This window comes from Mirounga angustirostris, unplaced genomic scaffold (assembly GCF_029215605.1).
Source record: "Mirounga angustirostris isolate CCGP_5_RB_7025 unplaced genomic scaffold, mMirAng1.0.hap1 SCAF_13, whole genome shotgun sequence".
In the NCBI taxonomy this organism is placed as follows: domain Eukaryota; kingdom Metazoa; phylum Chordata; class Mammalia; order Carnivora; family Phocidae; genus Mirounga; species Mirounga angustirostris.
The window spans coordinates 101,371,596-101,395,271 of NW_026991721.1; the positions used below are offsets into that span (position 1 = coordinate 101,371,596).

The 23,676-nt window shown below is 52.2% G+C and overlaps 2 protein-coding genes across 5 annotated transcripts in view; one reads left to right on the forward strand and one right to left on the reverse strand.

Annotated features, from left to right (window-relative positions):
* The window catches only part of PPP2R1B (protein phosphatase 2 scaffold subunit Abeta), a 33,212-nt gene extending 18,078 nt beyond the window's left edge, over positions 1-15,134 (forward strand). Inside the window, exons 12-18 of one of the 3 annotated variants that reach the window (XM_045895071.3) lie at positions 1,250-1,404; positions 2,005-2,147; positions 2,526-2,617; positions 6,880-7,001; positions 14,289-14,362; positions 14,844-14,847; positions 15,042-15,134. In XM_045895071.3, coding sequence (XP_045751027.1) covers positions 1,250-1,404; positions 2,005-2,147; positions 2,526-2,617; positions 6,880-7,001; positions 14,289-14,362; positions 14,844-14,847; positions 15,042-15,134 — 683 coding nt within the window. Of the gene's footprint in view, positions 1-1,249; positions 1,405-2,004; positions 2,148-2,525; positions 2,618-3,014; positions 5,357-6,879; positions 7,002-14,268; positions 14,363-14,843; positions 14,848-15,041 lie in introns of those variants that run through there. The other 2 variants (XM_045895072.3, XM_045895069.3) reach the window with 2 other exon arrangements.
* Positions 15,135-16,780: 1,646 nt separating this feature from the next.
* SIK2 (salt inducible kinase 2) overlaps positions 16,781-23,676 on the reverse strand; it is a 122,113-nt gene continuing 115,217 nt past the window's right edge. For both annotated transcript variants that reach the window (XM_064577447.1, XM_045895067.3), the window contains exons 10-15: positions 21,748-21,976; positions 20,982-21,266; positions 20,672-20,835; positions 19,862-19,972; positions 19,081-19,172; positions 16,781-18,393 (exon numbers count right to left, since the gene is read on the reverse strand). In XM_064577447.1, the coding sequence (XP_064433517.1) occupies positions 17,796-18,393; positions 19,081-19,172; positions 19,862-19,972; positions 20,672-20,835; positions 20,982-21,266; positions 21,748-21,976 (1,479 nt within the window). In that variant the 3' untranslated portion in view covers positions 16,781-17,795. The remainder of the gene's footprint in view (positions 18,394-19,080; positions 19,173-19,861; positions 19,973-20,671; positions 20,836-20,981; positions 21,267-21,747; positions 21,977-23,676) is intronic.

Genomic DNA, 23,676 nt, shown 5'->3' on the forward strand with positions numbered 1-23,676 from the left:
CTGGGGAGAGTTGGACATTCCCTGTCTGGAAGCCTTATGTAAATTGTCCAGGATTGGGGCTGCGGCTTGGATAGCTAGTCTTGCCTCCCCTGTTCCCCAGGAGGGTTGGGCCTACCTGGAGAGAGAAGTAGAGTAAGGAGTCGGTACCCACTGCCCTGGATTTGTTATCTGAGCCCCAGTTGTGAGTTTTATGGGATCTGTGAAATGAAGCTACACCGGCCTGACTTTGTTTGGTGCTGTGCAGTGAGCTGTTGAGAAGGTAGTAGCTCAGGCTTTTATTATCTAGATTTAGGCTGTCCTTGATAAATGATCTTACAGGGAGTTACTAGACGTTAAAGCACACACATTTATTCACAGAATACATTTGACATGTTGTCTCAACATATAAATCTTTTAAGGGAAAAGAGGCAAGTCGCTCTGAGGTTTTTAGTTGCTGTCATGGAGGTGACCACAGTGGCCTCTGCGTGACCTCCCTGCTGGCTTTCTCTCCTCTGCTGTGGTTGCTGCTGCTGGAAGTATCTTCCTTAAATACCACATTGGTCATCAGGTCACAACTTTGCTTTAAAAGCTCATCGTTTTTCTTACAAAATCTAAATTTAGCTCCCAAGGTGCTCTGTGTTCTGAGTGCACCAACTGTCCGACTTGAGGTCTCGCACCCTGCAGTTTTTCCCCTTTGTGTCCTCCGGCTTCGTTGGTTTCTGCCCTTTCCAGGAATTCCTCCCCTCTTTTCTCCACTTACACAAATCCTTAATCTCCGAGGTCCAGTGCCAGGCCTCTCTTTCCTGAAGCTTCCTGGCTGGACCTCCCTTTTCTCTCTTCTCTAAACTCCTCCAGCCCTCACGATCTTTGCTACACGATTTCATGGATCGTGCTGACCAGTCGTACCCCATGTGACTTCTGGGAGGCCGGCAGCTTTCACTTCTCTGATAGAGTGTGGGGAAGTCTCTTCGGTATTCTTTCTCTAACACCTAGCACATAGTAGGCACTCAGTATTTGTTAGTTAGTTAATGATGCCTATCATGAGCTCCTTAGCTCCTTTTTCTTGGACATATTATACATTCTTCAACTATAACCAGACCAAATCGTTGTACTATGAGTCCTATCTGAGCATGTTGACCATTATGTAATAGGAAATTTGGAGTGTTGGGAGAGTTTTGTTCTTGGCCCCCCTTCGATGAGGAGGTCAGTAAACTAGGTTTTGCTTCTGACGTGAGCAGCGTGACAGCGTGCCCTTCACCTCTTCTGCCAGTGTATGCCATCCGGGAAGCTGCCACCAACAACCTCATGAAACTCGTTCAGAAGTTTGGTACAGAGTGGGCCCAAAACACCATCGTTCCCAAAGTGCTGGTAATGGCAAATGATCCGAATTACTTGCACAGAATGACCACTTTATTCTGCATTAATGTAAGTATCATACGGCTGTTACTGCTAAGCTTAGGCGCTAAAGCGGTTATTTGGGGCTGTATTTCTGAATTCAGAATATAGTGTGTTCTGTTTGGAATCTGTTTCTTATACTGATTAATTTGGACAGTTAGTTGATGAGAGAAAATGTCAGTTTTTAAATTCATGTTAAAATCTGTAATCAAGTCAGTGGTGAATTCTGGTTTAATTCTGAGATCCTTTGAATGCCCGATCCTCGTATCCCTCATTCAGATGCTCAGAAACATTTTCCTGTTGGTCAGTTACTTACTTTTTAAATATTCATTTGTCTTTTTGGATTTGGGGATATTTAAAAACACAAAAGTGTTTTAGGGGCGCCTGGGTGGTTTAGTCAGTTAAATGTCTGACTTTTGATTTCGGCTCAGGTCATGATCCTTGAGGTCGTGGGATCGAGCCTTGAGTCAGGCTCCGGGCTCAGTGCAGAATCTGCTTGAGATTCTCTCTCTCCCTCTGCCCCCCTCCCCATGTGTGCTCTTGCGCGTGCATTCTCTCTAAGAAACCTTTTAAAAAAACAAAACAAAACCTAAAAGTGTTTTAAATGTACCATCTTAATTCTTTTTCAAGGCGCTATCTGAAGCCTGTGGTCAGGAAATCACCACTAAGCAGATGCTGCCCATCGTATTGAAAATGGCAGGAGACCAAGTAGCGAATGTCCGTTTCAATGTGGCGAAATCTCTTCAGAAAATTGGACCAATTCTAGATACTGAGTAAGATTTCAGTATTAGTCTTGTTTAAGAAGGAGATTTAAATGTTTACCTTGTAGTGGGGAGTAAGAGCATAACCTAAGTTCAGTGGTTTTCACTTGACCCACGGTAAAGTTTGTGTAAAGGAAGCAGTAATTTGACAACCATTTCTGGGGGTGTGGCTGCCGTTTTGTGTCGAAGTTCTGTATACGTGTAGATCGTTGTCTGAAGCTCATTCTCTGGAGGGTTTAGAAATTATTTGGTGCTGGTCAGGTATATATTCTAAGCATTTACAATTTTTTTAAATTTTAAACTTGACAAATTACTGTAGAACATGTATACCCTGAAGCATTTATCTGGCCCAGAGGACTGCCTCTCACAGATAATCCTGTTGGATTTTAGTGCTCTGCAGGAGGAAGTGAAGCCAGTGCTGCAGAAGTTAGGTCAAGACGAGGACATGGATGTCAAATACTTCGCACAGGAAGCGATAAGTGGTGGGTTTGTCTGTTTTCTGTCTTGCCCTGGTTAGCGGGGTGTGAGTGGGTTGAAGCGGGCGGGCGATGTGTGTGTGTGGGAGCGGGGTCGGTGGGCTGCTGGGACGCCATGCCCCTCTGTGGGTAGAACCTTCCTGGCCCACCATGGAGCAGGCCATTTTGTGAGTCCCAGGTCTAGGGCTGGGTAGGATTTGGATTCTCACGGGTAAGAACAGTTTGTCGTTTGGATTTCCGTTTTTAAAGATTAACTCGATGAGCCTGGCAGGGCAGAGAAACTGACCAAAGTGAGAAGCCCACAGTCTCATGCTTTCACATCATTGTTGTCATACTTAACATTCACATAGACAGTTCATGAATTTTCTGTACCACTAACTTGATTTTGTTTGGAATTTTCCAGTGCTTGCGTTGGCATAATGAGGAACAGGAGGGAAAAGACTTTACTAAATTCTTATCACAGATTTCTAGTCAATGTGTTCTTAAACTGGGTGGAGAAAAAATGGAAAACCTTCAAGACCTCATCCAAGCAGATGGCAGCCGCTTACAAGAGATCAAATTTCAGTGACTTGATTCTTTCTAAAGATGAAATGGGATTGTTTTTTACTCGTCGTCTTTTTTGGGATAATTATATTTAAAGCATTCTTACTGTTTGTGACCAGTTCCTGACACTTGGTACAGTCATGTCTTGATTGTCTCCTGCTGATTTATCTGGCACCAGGTGGGCTCCTGCATCTCACTGTTTTGAATTAGGCCCTGGCCGCTTACTATTCCCAACCGAGCCTGGATGGGTTTGGACCCAGACAGGGAGTGGAGTGATTCTCTTGATGTTTACATATATCTGTGTGTGTCTCCATCATTCCAAAGTTAAATGTACATGGTTTAGAATAACTTCCTTTATAAACCCTCTATCTGGGAGACACGTGGAGATGTAACTATATAGAAAGCCACATTTTCCCGGATAATGATGGTCTGAATCGGCGTCTCTCATGAAAGGGGAGTGTGGAAGCTCAGGGTTCATGTATTGGTTGTTTTGATTTTTATTTGCTTGATTTGCACTGCAATCATGTCATTCGGAAACCTGGAGCACAGGCATCTCGCCGCTCACGTGTTGAGCCCCACCCGCATGCCGATGGCTCAGCGCTGTGGCTGCATTCACAAGCACTTGGCTCCCTGCCTCGGCCCCCGAGAAACGTAACGTGTTGTGCCTCCTGATAAGCAGTCGTTTGACTGCTTCACTGTACCATTGCCTTGCCATGTTTCGGGTGAGTAGAGAAACCGCTGATGGAGGATTGTGAGGAGTTCCTGCTCTTGACCCAGCTCTGCTTCCCGCCTCTTGCCGTCGGGTCGTCCGTGCCGTGGCTTTGGCACTGGCGTCTCGGGATGGGTGATGCCGGATACTCCGCACTTGCCTTGTTTGTGGTTCTGCTTCTACGGGAAAACCTCATTAATTCCTCCTGGAATTTAAGAGAGTGAGTTAAGCTGAAGGGTTTGCTGAAGCCAGTTAATAGTATGTCAGGAAGCCTGTTGTATCTGTACTACTGAAGTAATTTTAAAAAGCACCCTTTTCCAGTTGACATGCCCGTTGCTGATCACTCTTCCGTTTTATTAAAATACCTTCCATGGGGATCGTTGTAGGCCATACCTGTTTTTGGATGTACTCATTTCACTCTTTATCTCTGAAAAATATATGTACGTATATATGGAGACTATAAATATTTTTTCTTTTAGTTATATTTTTCATCTAATCAGACTCGCCTTGTCCTAAGGAATTTTAATTAATGAGGTTTTATTGTAGCTTATTTTTTGCTCCTTGTATGTTGCTGTGTGGTTTCCTTGTTTCCATTTTGGTTTTTGAATTGGTTCTTTCATTCGGTGAGCCCAGTGAGCCCTGTTCTGTTTGGTGAAGTTCCGCAGACTACTGTACACCTTTGTATGTGAAATCATTACATAAAACCAAGTTTGACCAGATGCTTCCAGGTTTGTCTTATCTTAGAGAAACAGAGCCTTTTAAATCAGACGGTATTCTGCCTGCATTTAAAACTACCAGCCTACCTTACAGGAAATGTCTATTTTATTACTTTTTGGGCCAAGGATTAAATGTATTCCTACGCAAAAAAACTTCCCTACATTCTTGTTTTAAGATCTTAAACTATTCTGTAAACATTTTAATTTTAGTTTTGTGGTTCTTTTTGTTTCTTATTATCTCCAGGTTATGTTCCCCTTCAGTGAATTGCATGTTTGAGAGATCGATGTCTTGATTCTTGAAACAGACTTGCACAACTGTTGCTTAACTCTTTGGTTGGAAATGCCATTGGCTTTGGGATGGACTTTTAAATGTCTTTTGGACTTCAGAGATACTCCCTGGGGAGCCCTGAGTGTTGGCCTGTCCCTTTAAGACAGTGATAAAGGGGAGACAGGAGCCCTGGCTTTCTCAGGCATGGGTCTGGGAGCTAAGCAGGCTCTGTATTTCTGGGTGACCCCTTAGGGAGTTCATCGACTCTTTCTGTTTTAAGCAATGGGGAATCCCTTTTGTTACTCAAGGGGAATTGTTCTTTGGCTCATGCTGGTCATATTAACCATGGATCGGTTTTCCCATCTTGGTTTCACTAGCGTGTCCACTCCAGGAGCTCCATAAGGGCAGGGATTTTTGTCTGTTCTGTCTTCTGTATTGCCAGCACCTAGATCAGTGTCTGGTGTACATAATAGGTGCTCAATAAAAATGTGTTTAATGAATCTCTAAAATCTGTCCTTTGATGTGTTGCGTGCGAGGAACAAGTCATCGCAGGTACCACACTACAGCTCATCCTCCCACTGGCAAAACGGAAGGATTTTGCGACTCCTAAACAAGCTTTGGGTCGTCCTTCCCGAGGCTCCCCGCTCCAGCCACGGTTCCGTTGGGGTTTGCACGATGACCTGGGATGTACCTTTTGCCACAGGTTTTCATCCCCTGCCATCGGTGTGCGTTGGTCCATGAGGAAAGTGAAGCAGAGACATATGTAGCAAGCTGACCCCAATAAAGGTGTCTCCTCAACCATGGAATTCACCTTAGTGTTTCTGCGTTTTGTGTGCGGTTGACCTGTCCCAGGTTTAAGAGACCAAGACCAGATCTTTTTTCTCTGTGCTGCCGAGAAGATAGGAACCTGAAGATGTGTCCTGTTTCCTAAGAACAAACAGGTTAACGTGTGGTTTTTAATGAGGGCTTGTTGAAGTAATGGCCCTCAGCTCACGGAGATGCCACAGCTTGGCCCCTGGGATGCAAGGCCCCGGGGGTCTTTGCTGGACAGCCTGTCCTGACTCAGCCCGGCCGCCGACCTTTGAGCCGTCTAATCCAAGCATCCGAGATCCTTGCATAGGCCTTCAGGGGAAACCGACGTGTCCTTCCCAAGCCAGTGCAAAAGCTACGACAATGCTTTCTTGGTGCGGTTGTGTGGATTAGTCACTGTGTTGCCAAGGAGTTGAAGATCTGGTGCTTGCTTGCAGAAACCACACTGACTGCATCCCCGCCCCGGGGATGGAGGGCGGGGCAGCCAAACTCGCTGGGTGCTTTTGTCCTGCCTTTTAAGTCGCTCTGACACATGATTTTCCTCCCGGTGCTCTTCTCTTGGAGCTTCTTCTCTCCTCTGCTTAGACACCTGGACGGGGAGGGAGCGGTGTCCTCACTTTAAGGACTAAGTGACGGTGGTCTGCGGCTCCGTGATGGTCTCCCTCTGATTTGCATGCCTGCCTCCATCCGTGTCCTTGCCCCTCTTTCCTGGTCACTCACGTGTCTCCAGTCCCCGTATCTGCAGTGGTTGCACTGTTTGCCACTTGCCTCCGTGAACCTGCTGTTGCCAGAAAGTTACATAATGTTCAGTTGAGATGGAAATCTGGAGAATGAAGAGTTTAATTACTCATTGGGTAGAAAAGCCAGGTCGTTTCTTTCTCCAGAGTTCTCTGAAACTGGTGTGACCAGTGCTGGAAGGAGCCGGGTCTTTCCCGCCCGGTTGGGGCTCTGCAGGCAGGCAGTGACCGAGATGGGGAGCACCCTGCTGGCCCCGGAAGGCCCAGGGCGGTGGCACTTTCCATGGCGCTTGAGGGAAAGGCACCTTCAGGAAGGTTCTGGGGTGAGCCAGCTTTCTCTGCCCGGGACCCACGTGCTTGTAGGTTCCTGTGCTCCCCCCATGGCGGTACCGGAGCAGGGGGGCGTCCTGGCTGGGAAGCGCAGGTGGGCTCGGGAGGGGGCCGCGCTGGTCGGGGGACGTTACCGTACTGCTGTCTGTCTCCAGCGGTGGCCCAAAGGCTGAGGAAGCTAGATTGTCCCGCGAAGGCCAGTGAGGAGCCCAGCGCTCGGGGGGCTGACAAGAACCACTTCCTGCGACCCAGAGGGCCTGGAGAGGACACCGGGAAGGTGAGTGCCGCTGACGCCTGGGTCCTCCCCGTCTCGGGCTGCTGCGCGGTGGAGAGTGGTCCCTGGGGCGTGGTGCGCCGGCACGCGAGGCCCGGGAGCGGTACCTCTGTCGGCGACGGCAAGGTCACGCGGGGCCGGGGGCGGCTGGTGAGGGGTCACCTATAGGAACAGGTCATTTGCACTTACTTCAGAGACTACAGACCGTTCTCACTTGCTGCAGCTCCGCTCAGGTAGCCCTGTCCGCCCAAGGACAAAACCATTTCTGTCACTTACACCGTGTAATGGCTGAGGCCCCATTTGATGCCCCTCTGGAGAAGGTGTGCAGAGGGTTCGAACTTGAGAGTAATTGTTGGTTCATTGAAGCTGGTGCCGGCCACGGCCCTGCGGCCGTTAGGAGGCTGGTCTGTGGCTCTGTGGCGTACAGCTACAGTTGACTCTTGAACAACACGGGTTGGGGCATTGGCCACCCTCCCGTCCCTGCACAGTTGAACACCCACATAGAACTTCGGACTCCCCCAAACTTAAGTACTGCCAGCTTGTTGACTAGCGGCCTTCCCGACAACATGAACAGTCGATGAACACATATTTTGTGTGGCACGTGTATTCTGTATTGTGTTCTTACAATGAAGTCAGCTCGAGAGAAGAGCATGATTAAGAAAGTCATAAGGAAGGGGCGCCTGGGTGGCTCAGTTGGTCAAGCGACTGCCTTCAGCTCGGGTCATGATCCCAGAGTCCTGGGATCGAGTCCCGCATCGGGCTCCTGGCTCAGTGGGGAGCCTGCTTCTCCCTCTCCCACTCCCCCTGCTTGTGTTCCCTCTCTCGCTGTGTCTCTCTCTGTCAAATAAATAAATAAAATCTTAAAAAAAAAAAGAAAAAAAAAGTCATAAGGAAGAGAAACACGTTCATAGTACTGCATTTATGGGAAAAATCTGCATGTAATGGCCCCACGCAGCTCAGGCCCATGTTGCGTCAGCGTCCGCTACATCCAGAAGAGCAGCGCCCAGGCCCTCAGCTGCCTCGTGTGGATGTCAGGCTGCATTTCGTGGACTTGGCCGACGCTGGCATTCTCGTACCTGCTCGAGTGGGTCTGCTTGGTGAAGATTCTAGCACTGAAGAGCTTGCCTGCTAAAGCTTCGTGGCTTTTCCTTCATTTTATGTAAACCGAGGCCATGAGAACTTTTTCCTGTTGTCCAGGCCCCAAACTGCAGTCTTTCATCTGAGAATGTTCTCCCGCCCAGTGGGGCTGCGCTCTCTTATCCCAGGGCCTGAGCCGCCAGCGAGTCCGGTGTGGGCCACCGCCGCGGGAAGCGTTGGGTGACAAGGTTGCTCACAGCCGCTCACGGTGGCCTCTGGGCCTCGACCCAGGCCTGAGCCGCCAGCCCTTTGGGTTTCACACGACGTGGCCTTTGGGGAGATACCTTCACCGGAGGAGCATGAGTAAGAGTTACGTGTTTTTAGGCCTAAACCACACCCTTGCCTGGGAAGAAAGGTGTGTTTTCCTGCAAATTCAGGGTCAGCTGGCCGTGTCATTAAGTGCACCGTCTGCCTCTGACCTGAGCACAGGACGGTTGAGGTGACCCGCCCGTGGCGGACTTGCTGGGCTCCGCGGGCCGCCCCGGGACGGCTGCGAGCGGTGCAGACAGTGATTACGGCCAGTCCTCAGGCCTTGGGCTTGCCAACCGTGGGCAGACACTTGTCACGCACTTGGCAGCATCACCCTCATCTTCACTTCCCCGGACGGCGGGCGCTGGGAGCTCCATTTTTCAGGTGGTTGTGAACCTCCCCTCGCCAGTCCTCTTCTACTTGGGGGTCTCCCGGCCGTGCTAGGCCTCTGAGGCTGCAGATCATTTTACCCAGAAAAGCCCCTGCCCCGTGACTCAGGGAGCCTTGCCTGCCTGTCTCCCCGAAGGAAAATGCCCCGAGGGTGAGATGGGAGGGAATGGAGCGTTGCCAGGCAGAGCCCTGCGTGTCGGGGCGGCAGCCAAGTGAGCGAGCCAGGAAGTCCTCCACTGCAAACCAGAAACCATTCTTAACCCCGCACGCGCTGTCTGTGCACACTGGCCCGTCGGGCCGAAGGGCCGACGGCAGGCCTGGACCGGTCAGTGCTGGGGCCCCGCGGGAGCCGTCGGGCACCCCGGGGCTCGGGCCCGCCACTCGGTCCGGGAGAGAACAGCCCGAGGCGAGAGCCCCGGGAGCCTGCAGAGCAGTCTGTGCCCACGAGGCCGCCTGCCCCCCGCCCCCACCCCTGCAGGACCTGCCGGGAGCAGTGGCTGCCTCCGTGCGCCCTGCCCGACCCCGGGCACTGCAGCGGGCGAGGCCGCCCTCCGGACGGTCTGCCGGGCCGCGGTGGCCCTCTGATGCCGGAGCTGCCCACGGGCCTCTGTCAGGCGAGGGTTAACAGAGGATTTGTTTGTTGAATCACAAAGTGGCTGTCACATGATTTTAATCAAAACACCATTTCCCTGACAACAGTGATGTCAGTCTTGTTATTGCAGGAAGGAGCAGCTGTGAGGGACATTCAGTCTCCATGCGAGCCCAGGTTTGGAGACTAAAATCAAGTGAAGCATCCATAAACAATGGTTGCAGGCGCTGACGTCCCGAATGGTCCCTCTTCCTCCGCTCCCTTCTGTCGGGCCGTCCGTCCTGCGCAGACACCGGCCTGCGCCGAGTCGCCTCTCCTTTCTGCGCCCGCGGCTGCTTCCGTCCTTTTTCTTTTTGTTTTTACCAGTTTTCCTTATTTTCCCCAAACTCCCGAGTCATTCGGGCCCCTAGGCTCTCCGGCCTCTGCCTCTGGCATCTGTCTGTCCTCATGCTCTCACACGGCGCTTGCGGTGACAGGCAGTTCCCGCTAGCGCTCCCACCCCCCCAAGTCCCACAGCTCCGGGGCCAGCTTCCTTGCCTATCCTTGCCCCCCGCCACTCCCTCCCCGCTGCTGAGAGTCAGTTGGGGGGCCTCGGGGGCCATTTGAGGAGCTTGGCTCTGGGTACCTGGAGGGAAGAGGCCCAGAAAGGCTGCAGGAGGCCTGAGTGCTGAGGACAGACAGCAGGGACCAGAGCCCAGGGAGGCCAGGTGGAGCCATGCCCTTGGGCTCTGGCTTCCTCTTGGCTCCGTCTCCACTGTGGGGCTTTGGGGACCGAGAAAGATCCCCAGGCCCTCCAACCCTTTGCCCGGGTGCTTGACCTGGAAGGTGGAGGTTGGTGACACAAGCCGCCTTCTGGGTGGGACGTGGCTTCTCGTGGATGCTCTGCCGTTGGTGGTACCCGTGGCTGGCGCTGCCCAGAACTCAAGACTGAGAATGAAGGAAGCCAGGGCAGAGTTCGGGGTCCTCAGCCTGTGGCAGGTGCTCGGGATTGGGCAGCCGCCCTTGACTCTGTGCAGAGATCCCATCGGGGTCACACAGCTGTGGTCTGAGTCCAGCGGTGGGGTCAGGAGTTAAGTGAAAGCAAGGCAGGCAGAGCTGAGAGTGTGACGAGCCGTCGGGGGGAGCTGGGAATCTCCTTGGGGCTTTCTGCTTGGAGGGCAGCACCAGGCCAGGCCGCCCTTCAGCCTCACAGGAGACCTGGGAGTTGTCAGCGGGGGCGTGCCCCCAAGTTAGCACTGGGGACAATGAGCCTTTGCTGGGATGTGCTCAGGTGCGTGGCAGGGCTGGGAGGGGTGCCAGGGCCCAGAACGGGTCAGAGGGGCCTTACTGCCCCCCCACCCCCCCGCTGTCCCTGGAAGGGAATGGGTAGGCCCCACTCTGCCTGGAGGACCTTTCAGGCCTGGGTGGCTGCTCTGGGCGGTGGAGGGGGCGGGGGGGCGCGGCGGGCTTGGGGAAGCTGGGCCCCGTTCTCCTGGCCAGGCCCTTGCATCCCTGGGCCTCCTCCAGCTACCTGCTTGCCCTTTGGCCCTCTGCTGGCGCAGGGATCCTGCTAAACATTTGGGTTTCTCTGGTGACTGGAGGGCAGTTCTTGGGCCTCCCACTGAAGAATCAACGGAGGCTGTGAGCTCAGGGTCCTCTGCCTGGCGTGCTTCTGGGAGAGGCCTTGGGGGCTCTTCTCCATTCAGCTGTGCCCCTCTCCCAGTTACGCGGGTGGCCCTGGCATGGTAACGGACTGACTTCTGAGGGTCACCGTTCTCATTCTGGCCCCTTCTCAGCATCTCAGGCCCCATTATTCCCTCCTTGTCTTTGGGGAGTCAGGAGAGACTGAGTCAAACTCTCAAAGCTTCCCTGAGGGGGAGGGGGAGTGGATTCTCCCTTCGAGAAGGAGCAGGTAGCCAGGAGCAGAGACTTGGGGTGCGGGGCCTACTGCGCCTGGACCGGCAGCAACAGAGGCCAGCTGGGGAATTGGCTGGAGATACCGTGTCCCTCTGGAAGTGGGGGCAAGTTTGGGCCCTGCTTGGCCCGGCAGAGGCCCGGGGTCTGGGGCTCAGTTCTCCGTGGCCCCCTCCTCCTCTCCCTGGGCCAAGCCCCTGGCTCATCGAGGCCACAGAAAGGAAGGATGTGCTAGGGAATGTAGCTCAGGGGCCCGACTGGCTAGCTTTGGCCAGGCTCTTCTGACAGGTCTGGTATTTTGGCCTGTACCCTGGGGTTGTTTTTGGCAACACAAAAATGGAGAAATTTGGTGGGAAAGGGAAAAGTCCGTAGAACATCATTACTGAAGTTGAGTGCTTTCCTTAAAAAAAGAGGCAGTTGAAACTCAGTTCTTGGGTCACCCAACGGGTCCCAGTCTTTTGGGGGCAGGACTGAGCACCTGTGTGTGGTGCTGGGCAGCGCAGGTCAGTGCTGAGGGCTCTGCTCATTCCTGCCCTTGACCACCCCCTGCGCCAGCAGACGATCCCTGTCTGGGAGCGGTCTCGGTTCTATAGCATCAGCTCAACCGGAATGGTCTGAGTGGAACCAGATCTCCGTTGAACTCGCGGCCAGAAAGCAGGGTTTCATACTGCCCTTCCCCTCAGGGTCTGGCACTAGGACAAGTCCGAACGTCTGAGAGCGGCCTCTCACGCCTCCTGGGTTCTCCAGCCCCGGAGGGCGCCGAGCAGGTGCCTGGCCCCGGGAGGGGGCCGCCGTGTGCGCGCGCTGGGGGAGGGGCGAGGCCTTCCGCAGGCCCTCGGGATGTGCCGTTATGAATAAGGAGCAGTGTCTTGCTGGCCCCCAGTTCCACCCCTTGCTCTGTAGCTGGCTTGAACTTGGGGAGCCCCTCTTCCTGCTCCGGAGGCCTTAACCGGGCGGACCAGGTCCCTGAGGACACAGCAGCAGGCAGTGCCCGGCCCACGCCTCGTCCGCGTGCAGGCTTGTGCAGCGTCTAACATGCACTCAGGCGATTTCTGAGCAAGGTATCGTTTACCCTGCTGACGTCAATGAGAACATATTATCCACTGTCCTTTTTGTAGCCTGAAATGAGCACCAGGGCTCAGGGAACACAGCCACCTTCCATACTTTAAGGATTCCACTCACGACCTGATGAGGTAAAGGCCCGGTCTCCTCTGTCTGACATTCATAGCACCAGGCTCTTAGAAAACAAGTTGTTTTTATTTTAATTCAGTTTTAGGTTGGAAACATAAAAACAGTACATTTTCCTTGCAGAACACTGCCCCATGTAAATTACCATTTGGTAACAAAGATCATTTATTAAACTGCATTTTAGGTAATTTTCTAACATTGAGGGACAGGGTCCATTTTGATTTTGTTTTCACATTGGAGCTATTATGATTTGCACTCAAAATATCAAAGCTATCAAACTCACCTTTTCTTAGTAATTAAAAAAAAACCACACGGAAAAAAATAACTACAATCAGATTTTTATCAAAAGTAACTTCCACAAACCAAATATCCAGTAAAGACCACCCTCCTCCTTTCAGAAATAAGCAAATAATCTTGCCCTTTCTACAAAGTGCAAATATCTCAATCACTTTTATTTCTTAAATTACAGTCCCCAAAGAGAAGCAAACCTTTTCTTCTGCTTTTCCCTCCAGAGATTTTGGTGGAGGCAGGTTTCTTTCACCATCAGCAGTGGGAAGGCTTGGCCACTTGGATTTCCTTGACTGCCTGAGCAAACCTTGAACCGGATAGCCCCCCCTACCCAGCCAGAGGCGGGTCTGAGTTCACTCTACTTGCTCGAGGAATAGAGAATTCCAGTCGGGGGTCCTATTTTTCCAGGATGTTCTTTTGTACTTCTATTTTTATAGTGCCCCTGTACCCACCCACTTCGCCTCTGAGAAGACAGTATTCAATCCAAGTATGTGAATTGTTTTATCTCTAGAAGTGTCCAATCGGCACTCATATTTGATGGACCTTGACTGGAGAGAAATGTTACACCCCTCCTGCAGGCCAGGCTCCTTCCTGATTCTTCTCCCAGGGCCTCCTTTCGTGGGGCTGGGTCTGTGGGCCTACGGCACCGAGCCAAAGCCCTGCAGGTCGGCCCCTTTGCAGTCAAGGAGGGGTGTGCCCTGCCCCCATAGGCTCCTCTAGGAAATTACTATGTTGTGTCACTGGGGGAAACTAGACCTGTGTGTGGGCCTATCCTTCTGTACCTAACTGGACCCTGCAAGGAGGGCGGTCTGTGCGGTCTGTCTCTTGAGCCGGTTCCTGCACGGTGCCGCCTGGGGGGCACCTCTTCCTCCCCAAAGCCAGGCAGCTGCCAAGGGGAGACTATGGTTGTGGGGACAGAGTCCCAGCCACCCGTGCTTACTTAGGCTGGGGGCTTTGTTGATATAGCTGCTGGCTCGTGAAGAGAGTCAGATGCTAGTGAGGGGAAAGAGCGCCCAGGGAGGAGCCAGGAACCCCCGAGCCGCCCCAGCTCCTCCCGCACGGGCTCTGCCCTCCGTCGGCGCACCTAAACTCCCGCGAGCTTTGGTGTCCTCAGCTGGAGGCAGTGAGGACTGGATGTGTCCCGCTCATTCCACAGAGTCGTCATGAGGCTTAGATTCCTTGTGCAATGTTTGGTGAATTAATGTACAAATACGAGCTGTTGCTCCTTGCAGCCGGGCAGGCTGATGCGGGGCGGGAGCTGAAACGCCCCCCCGCCCCCTGCGCTGCTGCAGTCGGCCCAGAGGGGGGCGCTCTGTGGCCAGTGACCCCCCCCGCCGGGCAGGCAGGCCCACAGCACTGAACCTGTCAGAGGGGACACATCTAAAGAATCTTTGTCCAGTTTCGAAACAGAGGCAGATAGCTGCTCTTGTCTTCCACACACCACTCTGAAGATAAGTTGTTCAAGTTTCCAGAAGTAGCACAGCGATCAAGGACCCCCGCCTGCGCAACGACTCCCACTTACTACCTGTTCTCCAGTTTGTCCCTTTGATGTCTAGGCACACAGAGAGCGAGCGGCTCGGGCGGGCTCCGAGGAGGCAGTAGAGGCGGCCCGGTTACAGACGCGGCCCAGGTAAGGCCCCCGCACGGGCCTCCCACAACTGCTCCCCGGGCCAGAGCTGTCTGAGCGCCCTCCGTGTTGCCTCTAGAGGAGGGGGAATGTGGCAGAGAGCTGGAGGATGAATTTCCCTTAAACCGAAGGGGTGCTTAGGTGTAACTGTTGACAGAGGCTTTCGAACGTAACCCAGAGCCCCGCGTGCAGGCCCGCAGCCCCGAGCCACCTGGCGCTGCCTAGCAGAGCATCCCCCCTTCTTGCCGACTCCAGGCGTTCTCCCCTCTTGGGTGCCTCTTTGGGGGCAGAGCTGGGGGGAGGGGGGAGAGGCCCGTAGTTGGCAGGAAGGAGGGGGGCCCGCTCCCCCCCCAACGGCACAGGCCCTCCTTCTCAGATGTGGGGGCAGACCAGTGGCACCCGAGGGACTCCGGAAACAGCTTAAGCGCCTGGCAGGTCTTTACTTCTGAGCAAGAGGCAGAGTCGACTTTCTCCTTCCTGGGAGCAAAGTTTGAAGGGAAGGGGTTTGGTTCCTATCAGAACGGCGTCCTTCAGCGCCCTGTCCTCGTCCTCCCCCATGGGCCGCAGACGGCTGTCTTTAAGTGGATAAGGGCGGGGGGCGGCTGGTCAGCGCGGCTCCCCGGGGACTTCACAAGCGAACACACCCCGTCTCTCGTGGTAACGCGCTCTACTTGCCTTACAGGGACCAGCACATCAGTTGCATGGAAATACTAGAGACACACTTGCCCAACTGGAAATTGCAGAACTAGTGCATTTTTCCCAAAGCGGAGACTAATACCCCTGGATTAAAAAAAGAACATAAACAATAAAGTACCACACATATTGCACTTTTTGCCGAATGAAATTTTTACCTCCCGTTCATCTCCCCCAAGTCTCTTCAGAGGAGCCTGGTTTACAAGATAATAAAGCGAATGATTACTATACAGTAGTGTAGACACGCTAACGTGAAACAACCGGGAAAGAAAGTCCTTATTTCAAAGTAGCCTCTCATAAAAAGAGCGGTTCGAAGCCGTCTTAGTGTTGTTTTAGTGTGTGGGGAAGCCACTCAGAAGTGGCCGAGGGCGCCGGTCAGGGCACCGAGCCATGGAGGCGATCCCACGGGGCTGGGGGCACACTTGACCGACCGTCACCAGTCTCCTCTCACCAGCTGACATTTCAGTAAAGACGGATCGTTACGGAATTTATTGACTTCTGCTTGAAAGGAGAAAAGCAAATAGCTTACGCCACAGGTCCGGCGGGCGGCTCATGCTCGGCAGCAGGGCCCCCGCACCGGGCCCCTGCGGGGAGCTTCCCCGCGTGCAGCTCTAGGCCCTCCAAGCACCAGCAGCCTCTCCTGCCGCCGTGCGCCGGGCCTGCCTGCAGCCGGCCGCACCGCTCCGAGGGTTCCCGGGCTTGGGGCTCCTGGCTGGGGCGGGAGAGGGGGGCAGGCCTCGGTGTCAGCCTCTAAGTGCCACTCCTGCTGCCCCAGTTTCAGGCTGGAAGGCATTTTAATTTCATAAACATGACAGCGCCTCTGTACTATATCTTGGAAAAATATCCTTTAGTCTAAACAAATCAAGCCCTATTTCATAACTGGCTTATTTTGCAAAGACTGAAAACAGATTAGAGATCTTAATGAAAGGATCGCTTAAATGATGTTCTCTATTTCATGAAATCATCAATCCTAAGCATGAGGAGGAATGAACAATCCACAGAAGGAACAGAACTCATTCCTACTGGATTTTCATGAGCTGTTACGTCACAAAAACGACAGTCCTCCATGGGCACCCTCTCTTGCTAACGCCTGGACGCTTCACCCCAGCAGAGCCCGCACAAGGCCTGCTCACATCACCCACGCTGGGAGGGGCTGGGGCACGCTTCTCACCTGCCTGGACACCCACTACAACGAGGAAAGGCAACTTAAAGGTGTTTCTAGATGCAGCATCAGTGTAGTGTCTCTCTTCTTTGTGCTTTGTGATGCTTTGTGCTTAGCGCATTCATCTGCTGATAGGACAAGCCATTCTACAGGACAGAAATGACAGTCTTTGTCAATAACACTGGGTTGTAACATTGGGATGTTGCTGTCCAAGCGACAGGTTGTTACTTCTAGGTATACGGTTAACTAGCTGGTGCATCTAGCTTTTACTCTGATGAGAGAATTGGGAGGGTTAAGGTTACGTTTTCACTAGTCATAGAACGTGTCTGGCAGATGATCTGCTAGATGGTTAACACATTTGTGGTTTTAAATATTGCTGTAATACTTGAACGTTTCGTTACAAGTCAGAACTTTTAAGGAAATTAAGAATGCGATTCCCACACGGTGGAAAACAAACTCCGAAGTAACTTTGGATTTAGCATTGACATAAATGGAAAACTGTTGGTTTCTACAGAAAAGAAAGAATTAAAGCATGATCTGGGGGAAAAAAGGCACAGCACTACCACTTCACATGGGAGATCAAAGTTCATGTTTCTTGTCCTTGAAGTTCCTAAGCCCTATATGAAACTGTCCAAATTTACAAAGCTCAATAAACTACCAGCAACATAGAGTGTAGAGTCAAAGGAGTTATTCCATTTTAAAAGAGACGCTAGGTCCTCTGGAGACCAACCGCCCCAGACCAGCAGTCTACACCAAAGACTGAGCAGGGACAGCCGTCTTCCCTGGGCCCAGAGCTGCTGCCCCCGAGGGCTCCTCGTGGCTCATCGCCCCCCCCCGCCCCCCGCCTCTGCTGCGCTGGGTCTCGTGGTTCCACAGGTGACAGCGCTGGAGCCCCGAGTCCACTCTGCACCCCGGGAACCTTCGGAAAAGGGGTGCCACTGCTCCCAGGTGGGGACCACTGCCCGTCTCAGGGGTCAGTGCCAGCTGTGGCTTCGTGACCCCCGAAACGAAGCTCACGTTCCACTTCGTTGCAGTGGTCTTGGGGACAACCTGCAGCTTCAAACTCAGGACTCCGTGACCACGCACAGTTTTTCCTTTACTTCCTGTGCATCAAAGTCCATTACATATTCTTGACTTGCCTAACAGAACGTGCTGTTGCTTGGCTTCAGTGAAAAATCTAGTGTTGTGTTGTTCTGCCCACATCTAATGGCACAGTTTTTCCTGCTTCCACCAAGGTTTCCCTCGATAACGAATTAGCGTCGTTCTACAGAAAACCTAGGGCTGCATGTCTTCTTACAAAAACATCTGTCAGTCCTCCCACGAGAGCTGGCTCCACTTGACGTAAGGGCATGAGCCTCAGCTACCACTACACTCCGGCACTTGCCCCAGAAGACGGTGGTGGGACAGAGCCAGGAGGAAGCGACATGTGCCTGGCCAGGCCCTCTGATTCCAGTTGGGCAACTTAACTTTTTCTCCAGTTGGGAGAGGGCAGGAAAATAAGCTTTAAATTTAAAAGGCTAGAATAAAAATAGAAACAGACATTCTTCCTTCACTCGACCCGCCTCACTTCCTGTGCTGAGGTTAATTTACCAGGACGTAGCCACTGTGCTGTGGGTCCACAGCCTCCAGCATCTCACAATCGAAGAGTCCGGGGAACTCTGAGAGGGCTAGAGGGTCGTAGCTGGAGGGGGCCTCCTGCAGTCCTGAGCTCCGGGGACAGTCCTGTGCTGCTAGGCTGCTCTGCGGGGCTCCATCCATGGGGTACTGGCAGGGAGGGGGGTAGTCTGGCTCCGGGGAGGCAGCCCCTGACAGCTCGCAAGTCTGATAGGAGAACGGTAAGGGGGTTGGGGCGGCTCCTGCCTGTTGCGCAGGGGGCGGCGGCGGGGGCGGTGGAGGAGCCCGGGGATGGGGCGCAGAGGGCAGGGGCTGCAGCCGCATCTCCTGGTACTGGCTGAGGAAGGGGCTGTACTGCATTTGCTCGGAAGCGGGCTCCAGGACGGGGCTCAGGGGCTGGGGCAGGCTGAAAGGCGGGGGCTGCGGGGACGGCGTGGCTGTCTCCTGGCGGGGCAGGGGCAGCTGCTGACTCGGCGGCGGGTACGAGCTCTCTGCTATCTGCATCTGATTAAAGTACGCCTGCAGCTGAGACTGTTTCTGGAGAAAGAGTCGCTTCTGTTGGAGTCTAAATTGGCAATAGCAAAAGAAAGAATTTCAAATCTTCCTCAGTGATGGCAATTTTATATAAATCCAGGGTCAGTCCTCCCACTTCTCTTTTCCGCAGAAAACAAAAAACAACCCCCCCCCCCCAAAACGGGGGTAGGAACCAGCTGTGTCTGGTTTCGTAGCCCTGACATTTGTCCCCCAATTCTGACGGATCCCTCAGTGCCACACTGAACACTAATTCATTTTCTCTAAGACCGAGTTTTTCTCCCTATGAAGTGAGAGGCTGATTTCCCATCTGGAGTGTTTTAAAGTGGGGTAATGCCTGGCCTCTGGGGGTGGCTTAGGGTAATTCTACATTGGCCAAGCTGCTTCTCCTAGTGAGGTGTGAGAACACGAATTACTGCAAGAGATGACGGAGGCCCTCTCTGCAGTAGAACCCACTTAGACTGCTGTAGGTCACGGACTCTGAAAGCTTAGGTCTATTCATGACCCAAAGGGAAACACTAGAAGGGAAAGAAAAAGCACACGCAGGCCTGCCATATCCTGCCAGGCCCATCTCCCGAGGACACTGGACTATCTGCTCAGTGATCATGTCTTGAAACCTGTGTTGCAGTAGAAGCAAATGCCGGGGGTTTGGGGTGGCGGGGGGAAGGACATCACATCCAGCGTCCTGAAGTCTTCAACAAAGAAAGGGACCCTCTCTCACCTGTGTTCCTGCAGCTGCTGTTCGAGGCTCCGTGGTGGTTCTTTACAATAAAGCTGACAGGTGTTCTGGGCTTTTGAGAGAAGGCTGGGCTTCTGGAAGAGTAGAAAAAGAATATGAGCATGACAATATGATGTCATCTAGGATGCGGTCACTGGACTGTCCTGTTTGCCTGGAGGACGAGGCCAACTGTGTCCTCCCGAATCTGTGCAGGGTGAGGGCGTGGACCCCCGCTCCCTGAGCCCCAACAGCACTGGATTAGCGAGCCTGCACTGACCCAACTTGGACCAGCGTCCGTTTTTCCATTTCTCAGAGTCCTCTAGAACTATGAGGCTCAGAACGATGAAACACAATGAGAAAGAGTGGAGTTAAATCTTGACGGCAAAGGCCACAGCGCCCACTGAATGATGTGTATCATTTTAAAGATTTTCAGGCATTAATGTAGAGAGCTGATATCAAAATTTGTTGGCTTGGGATTTCCATTTTATTTATTATTAACTAATAGGCATAACATTAGAGGCATAGAAACCGGGTTTCTCCTTCCTACCGGTGGCATTCTCCTTTCCTGGGACCTGAGGATAAATCCTGTTCCGCTGCCAACATAAGCATAAGGCTAAGTCTGAACAAGTTTTTAGAAACTACAAATCCAGAGTCAAAGCTACCTGCTTATAGGGAAAAAAGCAGCTACCCTAAAAAATTACCAAGCAAAACAGGTTTCTGCTATGCAGAAAAGCAAATTCTAGACAAGCCCCGTGAGCTGGAGTAACAAGGGGAAGGGTCCCACCTGGAGTCTATGCTGTAGATACTGGGCTTCCAGGCTCTGGCGTGGGGAGAGCTGAGGACGCACACTGCTGGGCACAGCGGGGACCGCTTGCTGCGGCTGAGAAACCTCCTCCTGAAGAGCAAGGGGGTGAAAACATTTTCAATTCTCCATGTGGCAGAAAGTTTCAATTCTTTGTTTAAGCACCTTGGCAAATGTCCAAGAGGAACTCCAACTCTGTCAGACCTAACACTCAAAGCTTTTCACGTAACTAGTAGGCTGAGGGTTACTTTGCAGTGAACGATTACCTAGTCAGCACTGCAGCAAAGGAGGCCATGACCTTCATGTGGGCATCAAATGCTAGGATATCCCTGATGCACTGAAACAGGCTCAAAATAAAATGTCTGGGATAAAGAGCAATATTTTTGGGTCATTTTTAGCATAACTAATCCACTTATAATATGTAATCAAGTGCTATCACATCAAAACTAATGGCAATAAGCTTTGCATTTATGTTACTATTTTTAATTTGTGTGTGTGCTGGGGGGAGGGGAGTTCAATGACATTATAAAGAAGTCACTCACGTAAAATCTGCCCTATGAGCCAACCAGAGCTTGAGAGCGTCTCCACCCCCTTATGGTACTAATCACCTGGGAGCAGTGTGGATGGGTCTAACCTGTCAGTGGCAGGTGGCAGCGACAAGGAAAGCTTCCAGGCTGCGAGCTCTCCAAAATGACCTGTTTGCTCTGGGACTCCAGTCAGTCCTCGAAGTGACAGGACACTCCTTCAGGACAACGTCATGCCTCACACTCACGGAGGCCCTGTAGCACCAACCTGAGGGCAACTGCCAGCGAGGTCCTGGAGCTGAGGAGCAGCGGGTGACGAATCAGGGTCTGCCTCTGGCCCTATTTGTTCATACAGTAGCTGTACTTTGTTCAGCTCTAGGATTCCTTTGGTTCTGGCCAGATTCTGAAGATGTTGTCTAAATGCCACAATTCCTGAAGCAGAGAACAATGACCAAACAGTTTAAATAAAACACAAGGCCTGTCAGTGACCAGAGGTGTGAAACCAACATGGCCACAACCCCCCTCAGGCCCTACAACAGGAGAGTTTTTCGAGCCGCGAGAGAAGAGTGGCCAGTCACCTTGGGTGAGGGAGGTGTCCGACGCCCTGCGGCCCTCTCTGAAGCTCACTGGCGACCTGTTGTGGGCCTCTCGCTTCTGGGAGCTCAAAGCCTGCATGGCTGGGTTGGCAGGTCTCAGGCTGATGAAGGGAGACGTCATGCGTGGGGAGGGCTGATTGGCTAACATGAGGTCCTTAAGGGAAGGGTTGTCCTCCAGAAAGTTCAGGTCCCTCTGAACAGACCCCATATCATACTCAGAGTCCACACTGTCAAGGGAGGGGTTGTCACTCATGGAGAAAAATTTCCCTTTAAGAGAAAGAAAAACCAAACCAAAAAAACCAAAAGAGATTAAGACCAGCAGCAAGCAACGTGGGCTACACAGCATACCGAGCCTGAGTTTGCACAGCTACGACCTCCTTAATCTCCAATCTTCAACCAAAACACCTTTCCAGAAACGTTTTACATGTCAATTTAATCAGCTTCGAGTAAATCTAGTGGGGTAAACTGTGCCCGTAAGATCTCTGCCACTCCAAAGCAGCCAGAGTTCTTGGTGGATCACACGGCACTTCAGATGGATCTTGGCAGGTGGGGGAGCCGGCTCAGAGCTATTTCATTTTAATCTTTGGTGGCTGCTGACCAGACCTAATCCTATAGCTTCCTGAACGTGGTCCGTAAAGGAGTAAGACGCAGGTGGCATTCTAAGAAGTGGCGGCACGACTACTTCTTGGAGACTGGGGCAGGGATCTGTGCTGTGAAGACTCAATCTGGGGCTTACTGGGTCTCCTACCTGAAGCAGGCACCACGACCAGCTGATTGGTCACTTCTGAGAGAGTGTGCCGCCTCTGCCCACTGCGTGTGGCCTGGAACGCATCGAAGGCCTGACTGGGGTCTTCCTCAGCCTCTCCCTCCGCCTCCAGCCCCTCATCGATGGAGGTCTCCATCATGTTGCTGGGCAGCGACTGGCACCCCTTCCTCACCAGGACAGGGGGCACAGGGTCCAGCAGACAGCCGTTTACCTGAACGTCAGTGAGAGAGGGAACTGTCAGCTGCTGTTCTGCTGAGACGTTAAAAAAAACCCACACAGGAAAAAATGTCAAGACTTGTGGCAAACTAGAAATTAAGTAAAATATTAAAAATGTGCATATTTGTTACGAGCGACAACATGTAGATTAGAAGTTAAGGCAAGTCCACTGCAGCTCGCAGAGACAGAAGCCCTGCATGACCCACACCGGCACTGCCTCCCACGTCTGAGTCATCATTAGTACAATAAACAATTTTTTAGTGGTTTCCAGATGAACAGGGATCTATGAGCTTGAGGCCTACCAGTTATTATTACTTAAGTAAGGGAAACGATGAGGGGGAGGATGAGATAAAAAAACAAAAGACCTGCATGGCTCATAGCTAAGAAAAAAGAGTAGCCACTAGCATTCTAATTTTCAACCACAAAACATTCTGGAAGGTTCTAGGCATACTTTGTTCATAATTTAAGTACCTGCCCATTTGATTTAGTCTTTAATTGGTTCTCTGTGCCTGGGGAATGGAAAAAAGAATTCTTTAAAGACAGACTGATACCACAAAAGGGAGTGAAAAAAAATTGAAATGGCCAACAGCCAAAGTCTTCCATTATAGAACAACAAATGACTCACAGCCCCAAAATTCCAGCAGAGGTTAATGAGCACCAGTGCACTGAATTCTCTCCTCCAGCAATACACACAGTATCTATAGCTCCCATCCCACAGGGTGAGCTCAGCACAGCTCCCGAGCGAGCGAGAACTCTGCCCTTCTCTGCCAAACGAACCACCTACTGCAGGCAGAACCAGCAGACAAAGGGGCGCTGTGGCTTCGAGTTCTCCTGGCTGGTAAGAGCCCCAGCGAGGAGGCAATCGTTTACTTCATTACCGTAACTATTCTCCCGTGGAAATCAATCCGTTTTCTCCTAGGAACAGCTGCTCAGGGCCAGCCAGTCATAGGATGCAGGGCTCGCCGTGGTGCTCTCACCTGGAACACACTGGGTAGAGCTGTTCTTTCCTTTGGAAGCACGAGAAGCTCATGTATGTGAGAGGTGACGTGGGGCACCCTAGTGCCAGGCACAGGAAAAACTTTCCTCTAATGGCAACCAATCTGAAGGCATTGCAAGGCCCTTTATTTGGAGAGGGAGACTGTGGGTGACTCAGGGCTTTGTTTGCTTGGGGGAGGGGATGGTTAGTCCATAAAAACTGTTCTGGGGCTGCAGCCACCACTTGGATAAGGTGGCTAACGCATGACAGGGTTTTAAAGTGACAAGTGCACATTTAACAGGAAGAGTGGCAAATGCTTTCTTCCTACACCAAGACCAATCTTCCCCATATGGCACCAGAAACCAAAATTCTGAAATCTGGCCAGTGACGCTCATGTTCCCCTTGGCCCTTCCCTAGGTAGGTGTCCCCTGTCTGGACACTCAGCAGTTGTAGGAAAGAATGGCTCTCGGGGAACTTAGCTTCATACCTGTAGGTTCCTTAACTATCTACTAATACAGTTTTCTAAGAATAGCCAAGGATGAGTGCGTGAGTGATTGTTAGAAGATTTTATTTATTTGACAGAGAGAGAGAGAGAGAGAGACAGTGAGAGAGGGAACACAAGCAGGGGGAAAGGGAGAGGGAGAAGCAGACTCTCCGCTGAGCAGGGAGCCTGATGCGGGGCTCGATCCCAGGACCCTGGGACCCCAGAACCATGACCC